This window comes from Drosophila guanche, unplaced genomic scaffold, assembly GCF_900245975.1.
Source record: "Drosophila guanche unplaced genomic scaffold, DGUA_6, whole genome shotgun sequence".
Taxonomy (NCBI): Eukaryota; Metazoa; Arthropoda; class Insecta; order Diptera; family Drosophilidae; genus Drosophila; species Drosophila guanche.
In genome coordinates, this window is record NW_022995747.1 from 4,004,287 (window position 1) to 4,023,363 (window position 19,077).

General features: G+C 46.9%; 1 protein-coding gene across 4 annotated transcripts in view; it reads right to left on the reverse strand.

The window, feature by feature from the left end:
- The window catches only part of LOC117583117 (neural cell adhesion molecule 1), a 135,523-nt gene that overhangs the window by 24,476 nt on the left and 91,970 nt on the right, over nt 1-19,077 (reverse strand). For all 4 annotated transcript variants that reach the window (XM_034271305.1, XM_034271306.1, XM_034271303.1 and 1 more), the window contains 2 exons: nt 10,360-10,473; nt 3,522-3,722 (listed from right to left, as the gene is read on the reverse strand). In XM_034271305.1, the coding sequence (XP_034127196.1) occupies nt 3,522-3,722; nt 10,360-10,473 (315 nt within the window). The remainder of the gene's footprint in view (nt 1-3,521; nt 3,723-10,359; nt 10,474-19,077) is intronic.

Genomic DNA, 19,077 nt, shown 5'->3' on the forward strand with positions numbered 1-19,077 from the left:
ACATTGTTGTTCCACCCATTGTGCTGGTGCAGAATGGAACTTGTGTTGGCCAGCTGCCCATAATTAAAGGCTGTCCCCTGTCCCCTGTCCCCTGCCCCCTCAGCACCTGCCACTGCCACCAATTGTGCCCTGCCTCTGTCTCCGATGTAGCCACATCCGTCTCCGTATCCGTGTCCGCCTGGGTGTCCGTGAACAGTTGTTTTGGCATATTGTGCATATAAATCACAGAAATGAGGCTTCATTTTCTATGCCACACACCACACAACACAACACAACACGACACGACATGATAGTCAATGGAATAATTATGGCTTCCGGTTTAATGCATGCATTGTCATCGATACTTTAAGTGGATGAGAAACAGTCCACTCCTGCCTTGGACTTTTGCGGTGTCCTGTAATTAACTTCCTAATTGCCACATTCGTTGGCATTTGAACTATCGAGAAATCCTATTCGAGTGCAGGCTAATTGTAATTGTGGAAGCACTCAAAGCCACACCTCCATGCATCCCACAACACAACACAATACGAATTAAAGTCACGCACAGAATGCATTTAAAAATCCATGTATCAGATGGCTGATTCCTGATGGCTGGATGCCTGATGGCTATGGCTCTGATAAAAATGTGAAAATTGCCGCAATGGCTGACCGCGACTGCCACCGCATAACATAATGTTTTGCGGTTGGATTTGGGCGAGCCACATGGCCCAAACCAAGTCGAACCACAACACATCGATTCGCTGCCCTACTGAGTGGCAACAGACACAAACTGCCCACTGGCTAATGGACGGATTGTGGATTCTGAATTGTGGATGTGCATGTGGGCGGTGTCGAAGGCTTAATTGGTTTTATTAAACGTCATATGAATAATTCAGCAGTTACAGCTGCCACACTTGACGCTGGTTGAATTAATAAAAATGCTTTTAAGCAAAAGTTTAAGCTTAAACTTGTGTCAACAGTCCTTGACACGGTAATACTGCCCTCTATTGACACTGGGCCAACAGTGTCGGCCGAGCAGTCAGGGCACAGAGGACTAGAGCAAGGATGAGCAGGACAACCTTGACAGCAGCATCCACGGACACATCAAATATTGAAGCTGCAGCGGTTGGGTGTTAGGTGAGAGCCAGGCATGTGGCTCGTCTGTAATTATGTTGGCGCCAGGAGAGAGAGAGAGAGTGGAGACAAAGCAGAAAGCAGAGAGCACAGAGCACAAAGCACAGATATTAATGTTTGGGCCATATTAAAAGATTTGTCAACGGTCAAAGTTTTGGCCATTGCTTGGCCAGGCCTTCGGGCAGAGGCTGCGACTGAGACTTTGCTCTGGCTTCGTCGCCATGGATCGACTGGATTCAGTTGGTCCATTTTTTGGCCATCGCCGGGGCTAATGTCTTTGTAAGTGCGACGTCGCTGGCCAAGTGCGAAACTTTGGCAAGAGCGCACATTATTTTTTCATCTTTAGTGTGAGCCAAACTGAAAGTAATTTACGCTCGTAAAAACTGCCAGGCCGATATGCCAGAGAGCGGCAAACTTTATGAAATTTATATACGGAGTGGAAGTGGAGTCCCGTGCCACATGGATTCGGGATTGGGATCACACTTTTTTTGTTGTTGCTCCTCGGACAGCAGTGAGGATTGCTTGTTGTTTGTTGGTTGGATGGTTGGATGGTTGTATGGTTGGTTGGTTGTCTGCTGTCGAGCCTATAAAAACTTCGACAGCGCATTATTTTTGCTTGTTTCTCCTTTGACAATAATGGAGATGGGTTCCATGGTTGGGGTTTCGGGCAGGGAGGGAGAAAAAAACTGAGCGAGAAATTTACGTGCGCTGCAAAAGTTCAATAAACGAAATATTTCTGGCCATGATCATTATTTGGCAAACGGAGCGCATAATAAACACATAAAATAAACAAAACTTTTCAATAATCGACTTTTTTTTGGTACTCTTTGTCCGTGGCTGCTGTTGCTGCCCCGGAAGCACCACAAGAGTACCCCCGAACCCCATTCTGTTCAGACGAGACTTCGTTTAATGTTTGCTTGCGGCAACTCCGACGCCCCTGCGAGGAGGATGTGGGAGCTGTGGCAGGACCACAAGCCAGGACCAAGTTTCAATGACAAATGAAAAAAGTTGCCGCTGCTAAAATAAATACGCATTTTTTATAGGCTCCCTCCCGAGTAATGCTTAAACAAAAAAATCCATGTATTTGTATCGGCTTAAAGGCCGCTTGAAATTCCGCAAATACAACTATTTCTCAATCATTTTATGGCTCTCAATGGAAGAGAAAAGTACAAGAAATGGCGGAGTGACCTGAGCGAAAAAGGAGATGCAAGATGGATGAAAGGGGAAGTTTCATTCCAGAGAAAGGGGAGACAGAGTTAAGAGACGTGGAGGATAGAGTTGAGAAAGGAAGGGGAGAGGCACAGACAGAAGAGCGTCCATGGAGACAAAGATGGAGATGGAGATGGAGATGGGCTTCAGCGCACTTCGGAGATTTGGGGAATTGTATCGCAATTTGCATGCGCCGCACACAGAGAAACGGAAAGCACAAGAAAAGAGAGTTAAAAGGCAAGTGTTAGCAATGCAGAAGGCGTGGCAGTCACACACAAACACACATACATAGATACTGACACACAGACACACACAGAGACACACACACAAGGGTATGCAAATAAAGGGCAACATTGTAATTGGGGGGGAAATATATGTAAATTATTCATCATTGCTGATTAGAAGCCCAGCGAAGACGCATGCCACAAGGATAAAAAGGAGATGGAGGAGCAGCAGCAGCAGCGGCAGCGGCAGCGGCAGCAGCGAGTAAAGGAAAAGTAGGAGCAGGGAAACAAAGCTCTCAGCCGAAACCGATGGCAAATGCTGAAGCGGAGCCGAAGTCGCACGCTTGTTAGGCACAATGGGTCCCGTCCCCGTCCCGTAGCGTCCCGACAGGAAGTAGTTTGGGCGCAGGACTGCTGGGAGCTGGAAAGGAACAGCAATTTGCATCCGTTGTACATCTCCATCTAAGGCTTAGGCAGAGGGCAGCAGGCAGCAGGCCTGCAGCTGGGTTTCGAAACCAAAGATGAGCCACAATTCTGGGGCCAAATGGCAGATTAGTTTTGATTTTTTTCAACGCTCGTCTCTCTATTGAATCTGTGGCCGTAAAGCGGCCAAATTGCAGCGAATCTACTTTGCATATTTGAGTGGACCCGGACGCATAAAGCATTAAGCACCAAGGATCTAAGGATCTAAGGATATGTTAATTTGACCAACACACAGCATCAGTAGCAGCATCACCATCAGTGGCAAGAGCGAGAGGTACATAGATCTGCCCAAACAATGGGGCCCGAGTGATTTGAGGAGGCTGCATAAATTTCTACCGCCCCATAAAAATCCCATGGAACGTCAATCTCCATTCTGGGATGGATACTGCTGTTGCGAGTGGGGGGGCAGGGGCACGTGATGGCGGTGGAAACTTTGCATAACAATGCCACGATGTCGAAAAGTCAGTCAGTTCGGGGTTGTGGCCTACTTACCCAATATCTCGACAGTGTGTGTGATTTCCCGTGGATCCATCGTGGCAATTTGGCAAATATAATCGCCGGCATCCGTTGGCAGGGCCTCGCGTATCTGCAGATTGAAGCCATTGACCAGGCGCACGCGTGGATCGGGCGTCACTTTCACGGAACCAGCAGTTAATATGGCAATGCCCCGCTTCCAGGCCACAACATAGGTGTCTGCAATCAGAGAGAAAGAGGGAGAGAGAGATGAAATTATAATTGATTAATAAATTATGTTTGAGAGTTATTAAATTGCATGGCAGATTGAGTGGCATACACCAATGCAGTGGCACGGGCACTGGCAGTGGCAGTGGCACTGGCAACGCAAATTGAAAAGTCAGAATTCAAATGACTCAATTACAGGACTTTTCAAAGGATCTAAAAAGGCTAGAAATTCAATTTGGCATGGACCCGAAACACACATACACATAGAGACACTCAGAATTGGAGGCATAAACCGCAGACAGGCGGCATGAACAACGGCTGTGGCTGGATGGGAGAGAGAGTAGAGAGAGTGGGAGAGCGAGAGTCAGACAGGCACTCAGTAACACCCACTTGATATCCGCTAATGTGCGGCATTTGCAATCATATGCCAGAATGGGAGGCAGACAGACACTCGGATGCTTTCAGCAGTGCGGGCAAGCTGCCACTGTGAGGCACGCAGGAGGAAGGATGCCAGCCAGACATGGAGACAGACAGACAGACAGCAACACACAAACCCACAGAAAGAGCTCCAAAGAGTGTGTGGCAGCCACACGTACACATACAAGAGCCCAGCACCACCAGACCCAATGGCAATGGCGTATTCATCGAACTCATTAATTGTGATTCCTTTTTCAATTTATGTGAGTTGCTCGATGTAAATTTCCGCGCGCGTGCAACGCGATTGAGCACGGAATAGGGAAATGGTTAGGCAGCAGGAAGAGCCGCCCGCAGCAGGGCTGTTGGGGTGGCAGCAGCTGTGGGGGGAGTCAGTGTATTGGAAAGTGTATTGGCTGTGTACTGAAGCAGCCGGATTTTGCTACTAATGATGTATGACTTCCGTGTTTCGCCGCCAACGAGCGAGAGGCGTTCATTAAAAATTAAAACAATTTTTCCGAAGCCCCAAAAATCAAGAGTAAAGGAAAATTATGTGGCATGTAGCCATGTCCGTGTCTGTGTCCCCTCTGCTTAAATTGATTTCACCACGAAACGCATGTACACACACACCCACACACACACGCATACACTCACACACAGATGCGAATGTACTCAGAGTAGAAGGCAGGATGGAACAGAGCTTCCTCGCCTCGCCTTGGCTGTAATAAAATGCTTATGAAGTCATTTACATGCGCATTCAAAAAGCGTATTTATTTGCAATGAGTTCAACAACATCAACAAGCCAAGCCAAGAACGAGGCGGCACAGGTTGTGCCACAGGAAGAGGCACAGGTACTGGGTACAGGAGAAAGGCAATGCAGGCGCAGTGCACTGCAAAAACAAATAAATATACGAGCACCACCTGCTGTCGTTAGCGTGTGTGGCATAGTCGAGTCGGTGGTAGAGTAGAGTCGTATAGCAGTTGTCCCAGAGACTGTGCAACGTAGGAAAAATATAATTCTTGTGGCACACTTGGCACGGCACGGGACGGGATGGAGGACGAGGTGTGTGCGGGCATTGAGTTGTGGGCTCAACACCAGGGAACCCTTTGCATGCATCCTGCCCCGGGCATTAGGCAGGGAGGGGGGCTAGCATGCATGCATGTACGTGCTGCCAGCAAAGTGCAGTCATATCATATTAGCCGCTTGATTGAGTTATGAATGAAGGAACATCGTTGGTGTTTGGCATCGTAGTGTTATAGTGCCGGGGCAGTTGCCGGGGCCGGGGCTGCTGCTCTGCCAAAGATATGCAAATTGAAGAAAGGTTTTCGTTCGTTCTGGTTTGCAAGTATTATTAGAGCCTGTCAATTACTTGTTTGCTTTCAATGGGAAGATGGCAATTGGAAAATTGGTTAATCCTTCCAGTGTTCGGCCTAATTGGTTGCCTTTTGTTTCATGGAATTTTCAGCCCAAAATACCTTTTGCCATTGTCCATGAATGACATTCAGAATGCCAGGAAGAATGATTTTGTCGAAATCGCTTGCAAAGCCAAAAAGGATGTGAAAAAGTCAAACAACGAAATCGGAGATGAAGTCTGTGGCTCTGGCTGTGTCCGTGCTCGTGTCTGTGTCCCCGTCTGGGCAGGAAATTAATAATACTGCGGAGCAGCACACTGGGCTCGTGTTCTTGAATGGACAAGATGTTGCAGTAGCAGCAGCAGCAGCAGCAGAACCATGGGGGCGGTGGCAAGACCACATAAATTACGAGTCCGGTTCATGTGTGGCACTGCTCCTGCTCCTGCTCCTGCTTGAGCATTACGGCAGAGAGGCACTGCAACTAAATAAATTGTTAACTAAAATAACAACAATCTAACGAAAACAAGCAAAAAGCGAAACGCCTCAATTTCCGGTTTAAGTGTTCTAAACTAAATAGAAGCCCACACACACACAGATACACACAGCCACAGCGATAGAGGGAGGAGCAGTAGGGGAAGGCAGGGAGTGGGAGCTGAAGCATTACGACAACAATACATGCAAACAATTGCGCCGTTAAGCGAGCGAGAAGCCGAGCATGGAAATCAGAATGAAGATGGGTCCTGGCACTGGTCCTGGTCCTTGGTCTCGGTCTGGGGTCTGGGTTATAGAAATAGTGGCGTGGAGGATGAGGTCTGGCATGGGGCGGAAACTCGGTAAAAGCATTTCGGGCTCATGAACATGGAGTTCCACATAAACACAGGCCTCCGTCCTGGACAAATGGCCGACCGCACGTCCTGCTACAGCAGGAGAGAGTGAGTGAGTGAGAGGGAGAGCGCTTGTTCATTGTTTACAGCCCGAAAGCCAACTTTTAGTTTTCTACACTTCACCCAGTGACAGGCACACACACACATCTACATGTATACCATGCAAACACACACACACACAGAAGCACACTTGTATAACCGATTCAAATATGGCCAATGTTCGCATTGTTGCAGCACTTTTGTCTGTTTGCTTTGGGCATACTGTGCGTATGCGCAATATGGGTATAATGGTCTGCTTACGGGCCAGCTTTTGACCCGCTCTGTCCAGCTTGGAGCAGCTTGGACCGGCCGTAAGCCATGTTTTCTTGCAGTGTAGTAGTAGCTTCCACAACGGACCAGAGACCAGAGGCCGACCAACGGACATGTTGTTTGTCTGAGCGCAATTTATTGCATGTCGGAAAGGCCAATATTATAAGATGATGACCCCCGAAGATAAACGATGTTGCGGCTTAGCCGCCGCAGAGTAAACCAGAGCGGAGAGGTGCGGTGTACAGAGGCAGAGGCAGAGACTTATCTGCAACTTCTTGTGGAACTTTGAGAGTGTTTGTGTGTGTGTGTGCGAATGTGTTAAGTGTAGCGTGTGCGTGTCTGTATCCGTGTGTATGTTGCATAGACGTAAAAAGCGAAATTAGAACTGTAAATGGCATTAATATTGAAACTTTGTTGCCTCCTGTTGCCCCTGCCCCTGCCCCTGCCCCTGCTGCTACCCCCTGGCCACTTCTTCTTTATCCAATCCATCCGTAATGTGGAGTACTTGGAGGTCCACGTTCTGCTGTTTGCACAACTTCAACTTTTGCGGTACGATTCCATTTCCGTTTTCTGGGCAATAGTTCCGAAGCGGAGCGGAGCGGAGCGGACCGTAGCGCAGCGCCGACAAAGCTCCATCAAAGCGTAATGAGCGTTTGTATGGCCGCAATGACGGGGTTTCTGTGTTTTGAATTTTATTGCAGTCGAGTTTACAGTTACGGCAACAGCACTAACTGCCATGCCAGTTGGTCGTGGCAGTAGCCATAGTTGTTAAATGTTTTTGCTGCCACATTGGCCACTACTGTGCAACTGTACAACTGTACTCCGGCTTCTGCCGCAGTAACCGCAATGAAAAATTCACACGACACTCGGCAGCATAAAAGGCTTTGCATGCAGACAAGTTGAGCAGTGGCCAAAATGGCCTGAGCAATTAATTAGCCGATTTAGAAGAGCTTAAAACGAGCAGCAGCAATTAAAAAAAGCATCAACGTGGATTTGCAATGTAAATATTATGAACTCGAATCGAATCGAACGAATTTATCGACCCCTGGAGTGGAAAAGTAAGTGAACCAAACAACAGCCAAGGCCAGTGGCAGCTCATGAATATTTTACGAACTTTACAAACACTACAGCATAAATTATATAATAATATTTACTTGCCACAAAAAGCAGAAAACAACAAACTGATTTGCGAAGGATTAGCTGGAAAGTTTCCTAAGCAAACGAAACAGAGACTAATCGAGGGCAAAAGAAGTGACAGACATGTCGTCGTTGTGTTTGTGCTTTCTTTGGCCTAAAAACATAAGCCACATTGCACATTAAGGCCAGGCAGCAAAGTGTCTGTGGGCTGATCTATGGAGATGCAATTATGCTTTTACATAAGACTCTGGGAGTACTTATCAAGCTTGTTAGTGATTTCCCTTACGCAACATTTGCAGCTTACGACATTGGAAAATCATAGTTGTAGTGGAAGATTTTCCATAATTGCTTTCACTCACTCGAAACTTTGAGCCACTGAATATGGCAGTTTATGTACCCATTTTTCATTTGTCAGGGTATCTCTGTCGATTGAAGTTTGTTTGGCCAAGTGCGACTACTCTGTTGTTGCACAACCCCAGGCGATGGATAAGAAAAAGCGGTAAATGGAAAAGACATGGCAGTAGAGGAGTATGAGGACGAGTGGCAGTGGAGCCATCAGGAGAGTAGAGCAGAAGCAAAAACAAACAGAAAAATATACAAGAAACTTGCGCGACAGACATTGAAGAACAAATAAAAATTCAAATGAAATGAAATGAAATGATAATGATGAAATGTTTCACTGTTTATCCAGAGACCGAGAGAGTGAGGGAGCCAGAGAGACGATGACTATAGCTCTGTCTGAGTGTCTGTCTGATTGCCTCAGCAGCAGCAGCAGCAGCAGACACAATCGAGTCAAAAGATTACTCCTTAGCAGCGCACAACTCGGTAAAAAGTGTTTAAAGAAATTTCCATATAATATTTAAATGCCGACAGACACACGCACGCACTCACGCATCCTTTGTGTGATTTTTGTTCATTACTTTCGAATTTTTATGAGTTTCTTGCATCCATAAAACGAAATGAAAATGAGCATAAATTGTACTGTTGGAGTACTCGGTTTTAGTGTGGTTTTAAAAATTCTATCAATTATTTTTTACACTTTATGGGCCACGACCATAAAAAGGGGACACGATGAGCATCTTGCACCTGCTCTGCTCTTGCTCTGGCAATCGTTTTCAAAAGCTAATCATATTTGAAGGGGGATCGGGGGATCGGGGGATCTCCTCCATAAAGCATGCGTTATTAAAAAATATAAAATCGCGCTGCGGCTTCACTTTTTAATTATTACGTTTAAGCCACGAGTTGCCTCGGGACTTGGTTTCTCTCTCATTCTCATTCTCTGCTCTCTCTCTCTCTCTCTGTCTGTGTTCTCTCTGTGAGATGTCTGTAATGAAATTGTCGTATGGGCACTTTATTAGCATAATGCGGCATTAGTCGGGGACAAACTGGGGCGACTTCCACGCCCCATTCCCAATGCCAGAGTAAACCAACGCCCAGGCAATTTATTTCCCCCATTCCTAGCGCTTTCTTTTTATATTTACTTTCTTGTGCTTCATTCTGTACTTTCTTTTTCTTTTCTCTGCTCTCTGTGTGTGTGTTTTTTTTTGTATTATTAGTACCCAAATGCCCGCAGCTATAATTTTGTTGCAGAAAATTGTCTATGTATCGCATCTTCAGTGTCTGCTTCGTCTTCATCTTGGTTCTGAGCTGGCACTGGTCCTCTACTTGTTTCTGAACCTCCTCGTCCTTGTCCTCCCCGTCGCCGTTGTCAGAGGCAATGAAGTGCATGAGAGACGCAAATGAAATTCTTTGTTCTGTATTTCTTTTTCTTATAAGAGGAATGCTTCGACCACAGCCATCGCCCTTCCCACATCCCACTACACTCGGGCACATATGTACATCTGCGAGATACACACACACACCACATATCCGCACAATACTCGTACATAAAATGTGCTCCAAGTGTTTGGGTCCAAGTTTTTATGTAGCATTTTGTTCTGACCATCTTCACGGCCTGCGCTGCCTGCTTGCTCTCTCCTCTTCTTATATTTTATTTCCTCTTATATCTTCGCTCCATTCTGCTCCGTCTTTTAGCCTGCTCGAAAGGCGGCTGTTGCTTATGCTAAATCCTGGTTATGTACAAATAATCTCGCATACACGACCGCATTTAAATTGAAAAACGTGCATGGCCACTGCCACTTCCACCCACTGGAAATGCCGGACAGAACCGGACCGGACCGACTTGAGTGAAGCGAAAGACCGCAACAAAAACGCCATAACCACTACACACATGTCTTGGATCGGACACTCGTCAGTGGGCGACTGTGACCCGTTCTCTTCCCTCTTTGCCACACTCTCTCTGCTGCTGGTGTATACCAAAATCCATTCTGTTTTTTGTGGTCGAAATGAACCTGGACTCGAGACCAGTCCCCAGCCATGGGATTAATGCATATTTGTGGGCAGCCTGGCCATCGTATAATGCTGGCTTAATTATGTATATGCTTAGCAATCACCCGACCGCAAAAATTTAAATGCAAACTGCGTGGTCGAAATAGAATTTCAGTCCCCCAAAATGTTTTACTGTCAATATTTTTCATCATTTTGACACTTACCCGTATTGGCCACCTCGCAGGGCAGCACTATTGTCTCGCCGGTGATGAATTTGAAGGTCTCCGAACGTGATATAAACATGGGCTCGTTCTTTGTCATCATGCTCTGGGCACACACTGCAAAATAAAAAAAAAGAGAGAACATTTTAATATCAAATGATTTTTGGTATTTTCGTTTGGAATATATAAAACAAATTACTCAAAATATTATTACTCACGTCCCAAAAGCACACACACACACACACGAACACTCTGGGGTTTTACGAGCTTGTGCACACACACACACACACAGGATACCAACATCATCATCATCATCATCATCATCAGGATGAACATGGAGTGTCTGTGTGTGTGTGTGTGTGTGTGCTGGTCGCTCTAATTGGTTTAGTGCATTTAAGAATATTTGTCAAATGTCGGAAAGTTCATAAAGTGCATTTTATTATGCCCATCCATATGAAAGTTGTCAAATTTACGCAGTGGCAAGAGTCCGTAACGGGATTCGAGAATGCCATGATATAGTGGTAGGGCATAGGGGATAGGGGGAGTGGGAGTGGGTAAGTAATTTAATGCACTTGCTGTTGATTTGCTAATCAATTTTATATGTCAATCTCATGGCAACTCTTGTCCTCTCTTCTTGTGTGTGGACCAAAGAGACTTCAGTTAATTCCCTAAGAGATTTTATCTCTCTGTGTGTGAGTGTTTATGCATCCTCTGTGTGTGTGTGTGTGTGTGTGTGTGTGTTGGTTCAAAGTGTTAAAATGCACTTAAATATTAAAGCATACTTTTGGGCCGCTGCTCTACTGAGCACCGACATTAATTCAATTGTTCACACAGCCACTCACTCGCTTCCCCACGCCCCAATCTCGCCTCTCTCGCTCCACTCTTTTCCCTATCTAAGAGACTCTTCGTCACACATTTGCGTATCATGAATGTCGTGTGTCATGCATAATTAATGCATCCCCATGGCGACCACTTCAAAGGTCTCTCGCCAGTGCCCGTGTCCGTGCCCGCGCCCTAGTCTGAGCCCGAGCGTGGGCGTGGGCGTCCAGCATTAGTATTCGTGTATTTATTTGGTTTTGTAATTAAACATTGATTATTGCATAAATAGCCAGGCATTGCGGCCGGTCTCAATTAAACTCAATTAAACACTGCCCCAGCCAACATTTCTCGGACTTTTGGGGGCAAAGCGACTTGCAGATGCCAACGGATACGCTCATATCCGGTTACAAGGTAATCGATTACGCTTTTTTTTCTTCTTGTTTCTGTTTTTCGTGTGACAAAGCAGAATGTGGATACAGCTCTGGAGACAGAGAGATACGATTACGAGCTACGACTACACGGGACACACTTCCGCTATGAGCAAACAGTGGGGCCATCAAGGAGCTAGTGGCAGCAGCAGCAGCAGCAGCAAAAAACAAGAAAAATTGTGCGTCAGATACGTCCAACGTCAATGGCAAAGAGTCAGAGAGAGAGAGAGAGAGAGAGTACTGCGATGGCAAACAATTTAATACGTTTAAGCGAATGTGTCAACAGGGCAAGCTGCCTTGAGCCCTGGAGCTCGTAGGGCTCTGCCAAACGATGAACAATGGGTCACAGGATGCGGACAGGCAGCGGTAGAGTCGCCAGAGGAGCATCACAAGGACCGGCCAAGCACTTTTGACACCATGACAAGGCCCGGGTGACGTGGCGAGGCCGAGGTCCTGGAATTGAATTGATTCGATTACGCTGCGGGCACAATAATGAAGTGTCAAATGTTGTATTTATCTGCTGTGGAAACATTCGTGCAGGGGCAGAGAGGCGAAAGTAGGTAAAGCCAAAAGTCAACCAGCGCCAGCACGCACTTGGCCAAAACGGAGCCACAAAAGTGGGAGGCTGACAGGAAGCAAGACAGAACCTGGCAGGTCCAGGACATGGACTTGGACTTGGACTTGGAGGTGGACCCTCCCTCAATGCCATGTTTCTGGCATTTTATTTGATTTTTTTCTGCTTGCTGCTTTTTTCCGGTTTCCTTTTTTGTCGGTACGGGACGGGACGGACTCTCTTCCTATTTGTGTTTTGTTTTCACTGGCTTTTGCGTCTGCCTTCTGTGCGTCGGAGCTGTTGTTGTTGCTGCTGCTCCTGCTGGCTTGTAAATATAATTTCTGTTGAATAGTGGCTTGGCTCTCTCTGTGCTGGGGCTCCTTTCCTGTGACAATGTTTTCGTAAGCCGGATAAAGGCGGGGGAGCACGTGCCTGTGCTCCTGTCAATCGACTCCTTGATGCGGATAATAACGAAATAATGCCAGTCGAACAGAGCTATTTCTTCACTGTGGCGACGTTCGTTCGGCTTGACACTTTCTTTTGAAGTTTCTGCAAAGGGTTTCCGGCAGGCAGACAATTGCCTGGGGGATTCAGGAATCCAGGATTCGCCATTCGAGTGCTAATAAACTAAATGACTTTGTGCCACTTGGGCACTGATATGTGGCAATGTGTCTGTGTGGTTGATAGCAGAATCATCTCTATTTCTGGCACTAATTTGAGCGTGCCGCATGGCGGCACATATGTACACATACATATATGTATGTACATATTCCTGCATATTTATTTGATTGGACCTCCATCCAACTCATGGGGTTCCCAGGGGTAAATATGCATTCATTGAACCGAGGCCCAGTTGAAAGTTGGAATTGGAATCTCTCTCTCTCTCTTTCGTTTTTTCCGTCTGGTCAGTTCTTCCCCTCTCCCCATGCCCCTCGGTATACAATTCAATTTCAATTTTCCAATTTTAGTGTCCATTGTGGGTGGAGGAGGGGTCTGCTCTGCTCTACGCTGTGGGCTCTATTTTTCCACCCTTCTTTTCCATTCTCTCGAAGTAGTGGATATTTTTTGTTTTTGCGGTTTGATATTCAAAGTTTTTCCATTAAAGTTATTCGCAGAGAATAAGAAAAGTTTGCAGAACATATACAGTTGCAAGTATTCAATTTGAGTAGAAAATTATCAAACAAGTTTTTATTTGGTTCTGTTGCAGGTCCAATCCACCGCCCAATGACCTTCAGTGACGCCCACTCCTGGGGAAAGGCAAATGCTGGCCGCCCGAATCAAAAAAAGCAAAGCAACGAAAAACTGCCAAGAACATTTTTGGTAGCACGCAAAGTGCATAAAATATAAAAATAGTTGCAAGTTCTGGCAGTCGCTGCCGCTGCCGCTGCCACTACCACCGCTGGTGCCGAAGCTGTTGTAATTTCGAGTGCTGGGCGAAACACCTGCCCGCGCGTCCCGTGTGGCTTGCGGGAGAGGGAGCTGCAAAACATGGAGCGACAAATGAAACGGCGGCGTCGGCAGCAGCTTGTTGAGCATTTGCCTCCACACCACCTGGAGGCATCCAGGGAACAGGCAGAAGTAACAGAAACAGAAACAGGAACAGCGACAAAGTGGAAACTGGGCAAAAAAAAAAATGAAAATTCATTAAACGCCGCGTGGAGTTGCGAAAAGTGACTGAAAGCTGGAGCAAACTTAAATCCAGGGCGCTTTGGCAAAAGGCAACTCATGCGGCTATCCTGGGGAAAACACAGCGGGAGATGAGGCGGAAAAGAGCAAGTGCATTTCCTGCCAGTTGCCAAGAGCAAACACGTAATATCTTTTGAGCGGCTACTTATCCTAAAGTGGCCGAGAATGTCGGCTCTCCATTTCTACCACTATTCCTCTCTCTTCCTCCATCCATCCATCTATCCATCCATCCATCCATTTGTCTGTCTGTGTGTCTTTCTGTCTATCTTGGCTGCATAAATCTCCCATATATCGGCCAGGACAGACTCAAAGTCCCAATTCTATAGGATGGAGGAGTGAAATACCCATATTCCGTGCAGTATTAAACTGTACGCTGCACAAAGGGCAAACAGGCGATAGGGAACTGAACTGAACCGAGTTGAACTACCAAATTTAGCGCATGGGAATCAGGGATTACCTCAACATGAGCACACACACACATGCACAATTTTCCAACTGTTTTACGGGCGAAACGAAGTGTGGAAAGAGCGGGGAGGAGAAGGCTAGTGGGTTGTGGCAAGCATTGCCAAAATTGAGTGAAAACCAAAGTTTGATACTGCTCCTGCTCCTGCTCCTGCTGCTGCTGCTGCTGCTGTTGTTCCGTTACGTCACGTGCCACTCCCTCTAGGACGCTGCCACCTCGTCCTTTCTTTCGTAAACCACCTAACGCCACGCCCAATTCCGCCACATGTTAAAACAATCTACAAAGTTAGCGGGAAAACAATGTGATTGCAAGTGAAATATTCATGGAGTGCACTTTTGACATGAAACTTGGCCAAGCCGCAAAAGACGCAGGGAGAAGGCGACGGCGACGGCGACGGTGAGAGGCGAAAGTCGAAGGTCTATAGACGTTGGTCGAAACCCAAGTCGTTGCTAGCCAGGTTTTCGAAAGGAGAACAAAAGGAGCTGCCGGAGCGAAGCGCTAATTTCACAGCCACATAGAACACGAGCACAGAATTGATAGTAAACTGTGTGCACCCTTCTACCTTCCCTCCTGCTTGACTGCCAGCTGTCTGCCCGCCTGGACATCCCACTGAATATCCCATACACATATCTCCAGCACTTCCACCAAACTCACACACATGTGGGCCATAAAATCTGAAGTTATGTTGAACAATTTTTGGCCAACTGCTGTGGGTAATTTGTTTGCTCGCGCTGCTGTGGTTTAACAACATGTTATCCGGCTTGTACTTGCACAACCCATGAAAATCAATAGAACACCAACCAACCAGCCAGCCCAACCGCTTTTCGTTCACCCAACCAAAGCGTTGAATAAATTGCAAGTGCTTTTCCTCGTTCTTGTTGGTTGTTGTTGGTCGGAGATGCTATTCAGTATTTATTAAGCATGCGCCCTGATGATCGGCCTTAGATGGATGTTTCCTTCAACAAGAGAGAGATGCTCCTTCCTCCAAAGTCTGATGGCATATCATTTACCCGAGACACACACATGTACAAATATTCTAATACTAATACAAAACAAAATAATGGACCAAGGCAATACGAATGCAATGTGTCACCTTTATGGCGACAGGAAAATGAAATCACGTTGTCCCTCACGTGACAAATGCTTTGGCTATGATAGATGTGACCGTGTAGCTGCCTCCCCGTCTATACATATTGTGTATATATGTACATACGTTTATATATATATATAAAGCTTTCTCTGATTCTCTGTGCTTGTCAGTGGCTCCCAGTGGCTCAGAGCACGTTCCAGATGGCCCCGGTGACGACAACACGTAGCGAAATGCGCATTAAATTGTGAAAAATGGAATTTCGGGGCAAATCAAAAGCGTATTACTACCGGGACCCGGCCCGGCCCGGCCCGGTCCTGCCCTCCGCCCCGTCCCGTCCCGACTCCTCCTCTCCAAATAAGTGAGACGCAATGACGCAAACTTTTCCCCGGCGATGGCCGAGAACGGCAAACACAAAAAACAAATCAATGTCAATGTCCTAATGTCTGGCAGGGACACCAGAACACCACCGGATACCCAGTCTCTGCTCTATGGTGTGGCATAACAACATATGAGAGGCGTCGCCACGTCATTGAGACGCGCCATGTCCTTGGGCACATGTCTCCCATGAATATCTCAAAGCATATTTATTGACTTGTCGATGGTTTCGTCGCCTTTAACGTTGCCTTGCCTGCGGAATCACACCTGGCTGCTGCTGCTGCTGTTGCTGCCCTTTGACCCGGCTCATAAGCTGTCAGAGCAACTTTTGGCCTCATCATCAGCATAGCCAGCGGAGTCGGCTCCCAGCCAGCCAGCAGCTCCTCCTCCAACTGCGAGTGGGTGAGGGCATCGACACGGCATTTGAGTGCTTGCTCGTGCATTAGTCAAATGTTATGTGCCCCAGCCTCAGACTGTGTCTCTGTCTCTGTCCCTGCCACTGCCACTGCCTCTGGGGCTGGGGCAACGTTTATGCCTACAACATTTTCACACTCAATTGCCTTGGCAACCTTTTCGCAGGATCACGCGCCGCGCCAACAGGGCCACCCTCAATCCGCCAGCTACTTAGCGTGTGTGTTGCATGCAACACTACGCGACATCAACAGCGCAGACACAGACACAGACACAGTCACAGTCACACACGCACACACCTCATCCACTCATGCCCCATGGCTTGCGTGGGGCAGGGGGAGCTTTTAAGGCAAGGACATCGAGTTTAGTTTCCTTTCTGTGCCCGAGGCAGGCATTTCGTGGGTCCTTTGTGCAGGATCTCGTGTATAAATTGTATTTTTTGATTGTTGTTGCCGCTTTCGGTGACATTTTTATTCACTCGATTTGTGTGTTTGGGGCTGGGGTGGCCCTGCATATCAGATTAGCGCATATATCATATGTAATGGCTTCCAAATGACGGCAATGATTTCAATTTCGCGATAAGCCAGCTGTGGGGTGCCTTTAAGACTTAAAGACCCTATCTTTCTGTGTGTGTTTGCCTTTCGGCCAGATGGAGTAATCAAATGTATTGCCAAATTCCTGTCTGCCACCGGGTTGCATTATAAAAAGTATCACCTTTAGTGTGCCCCCTCTGGCGGACACTGCCGCAGTGCGTATGAGTAATGCCAGTGCCGTGGTCGTAGCCGTGGCAGTGGCACATTTCTTGTAAGTCAGCCCCAGAATGATGGAACGAATAAAGCAGGACACAAAAAGTACGCACTTTTTCCTGCCCTCTTCCCACTCTTTCGATCTCTGATTGCTCTCGCTTTTTTGTGCTTTCTGGTAGCTTCGTGATTGACGATAATTGACTGTCGCCGGCATAGGACATCAATCATGATGTCAAAATGGACAGCAGGCAGCATGTAAATTGCATACGATAAAAATGAAATTGAATTCGGTAAACAGAATGATAAAAATCTCTCCCTCTCTCCCTCCGTCTCCCAGTCTGCTTGCTCGTTGATAATTTATGCAGGGTACAGAGGACATCAGAGGAGCACTGCTTGGGGACATGGCTAACAGTCCGACGATGCCCCATGCGATGCCTCCGGAAGCGTAGCCAGTGGGTTGTCGTTGTCGTTGTGCCCAGAAAATGCTGCAAATTCATGCTATTTGTTTGCCGTTTAATGCGCAACGAAATGAATTTGAATATATCATGACATTCAGACAAGGACACTTACACTTACACTGCCTTCTGCTCGCTCCTTCATCTCCAGCTCCAGCTCCAGCTCCGTCATGTTGTGCATATTAAATATTTCTGCGTGTCAAATGAAATTTTTGTAATTTCCGAGGTGGCGTCAAATGAAATTCACCCAATTCGCGCAGCTCGAGCGCTCGTTTCAGGCGCAACTTTTATTTAATTCTGCACAGGCAGCAGCCAGCACTGCGATATGTTGCACGTGCAACGGTTGAAGTTATGTGAACACAAAATTTAAGCAAACCTTCAAGCCTCCACCCCACCAAATAAACTTGCCATACCAGGGAAATTCTTAATGTTGCAGGAACTCTTTTGTTCCCGGTGAAGCCCACTCTGGAGGTCTAGGCCATCAAGGGCCCATCAGAGAACACAAAAAATGGGAAATAAATTGTCTAAAAAATCGCTGAGCAAGTGCAAAAACCCAGGGGAATTCACCGGACATGCAGCTAACAATTTGGGCACCGGCAAATTCTGCATTGCTTGAAAAATGCGTGTATGCAAATTTTCCCCCGGGTTGCCAAAAGGGAGAAAAAAAATGTATTACACTTTCTAGTCGGAAACGTGCATAGGTGTGTGCTCGGGTGCATGTATGTGAGTCTGCGTGTGTGTGTGTGTGTGTGTGTGCAGAAAAGGCAAGAAAATGTAGGTAGGTAGGTAGGTAAGAGTCGAGTGTACGGACTCGGTTATTGAGTCGGGTCGTGGCCTAATTTTCAGGTCGCAGTGCAGTGCCCAAAAATGTGGAAACATACAAAGAACAGAGAGAGAGAGAGAGAGAGTGAGAGAAGAAATTGCAAGAGAGAGAGAGAGAGAGAGACAGAGCAATTGAGAGGAATATTCAAAGCCAGACAGAGAGAAAGAACAAAGAGGGTGGAAAACCAAAGCGAGACAAGCTCCGGCGCTGTATGGGAACTTAATTAGGAGGTTTTTCCGGGCTTTTTCCAGGCTTTTCAGCAACGCGGTTGTTGTGGGTCAGGTAAATACGATTTGCCAGATATACCGTATTTGCCGTATAAAATGCGATCCTGCGTTCGTCTGTCTCTTTGGGTGTTGGTTTTGCTGTTTGTACATTTGCTGCATTGTTTCGTTTCGTTTGCAACAGAAAGAAGGGGCATGCACGCTTGCACACACCTCTCTATGTGTGTGGCAAATAGAATGCATAAAGTGTGAAAAAACCCAGGGATAGCAGCAGCAGCAGCAGCAGTGCCACAATGGCGACAACCGGTGCCGAACGCACAAAGGGAAACAAATCGGATTAGGGAAGCGGAATGGTGAATCGTGCAACACCAGTGCCTGCCACAGCCCCACTCCATGTGTCTCCCAGATCAATGGCTGTTGACTGATTGCATAAATATGTATGTGGACATTTTCAGGTAACTGCATAGAACTTATGCCAGAGAATGAGTCTTAAAGCTTCTATGGTATCTGCGGGTCTGCGTCTTTGCCTCTGTCATTCAAGAGTTTAGATGGTGTGGAGGGTGTGTGGCAAGGACATGTTGATTTTTTTATGGACAGGCAAACCATTTAAATACTCCGACAAAGGCCAGAGCTAGAGCTCTAGGCAGT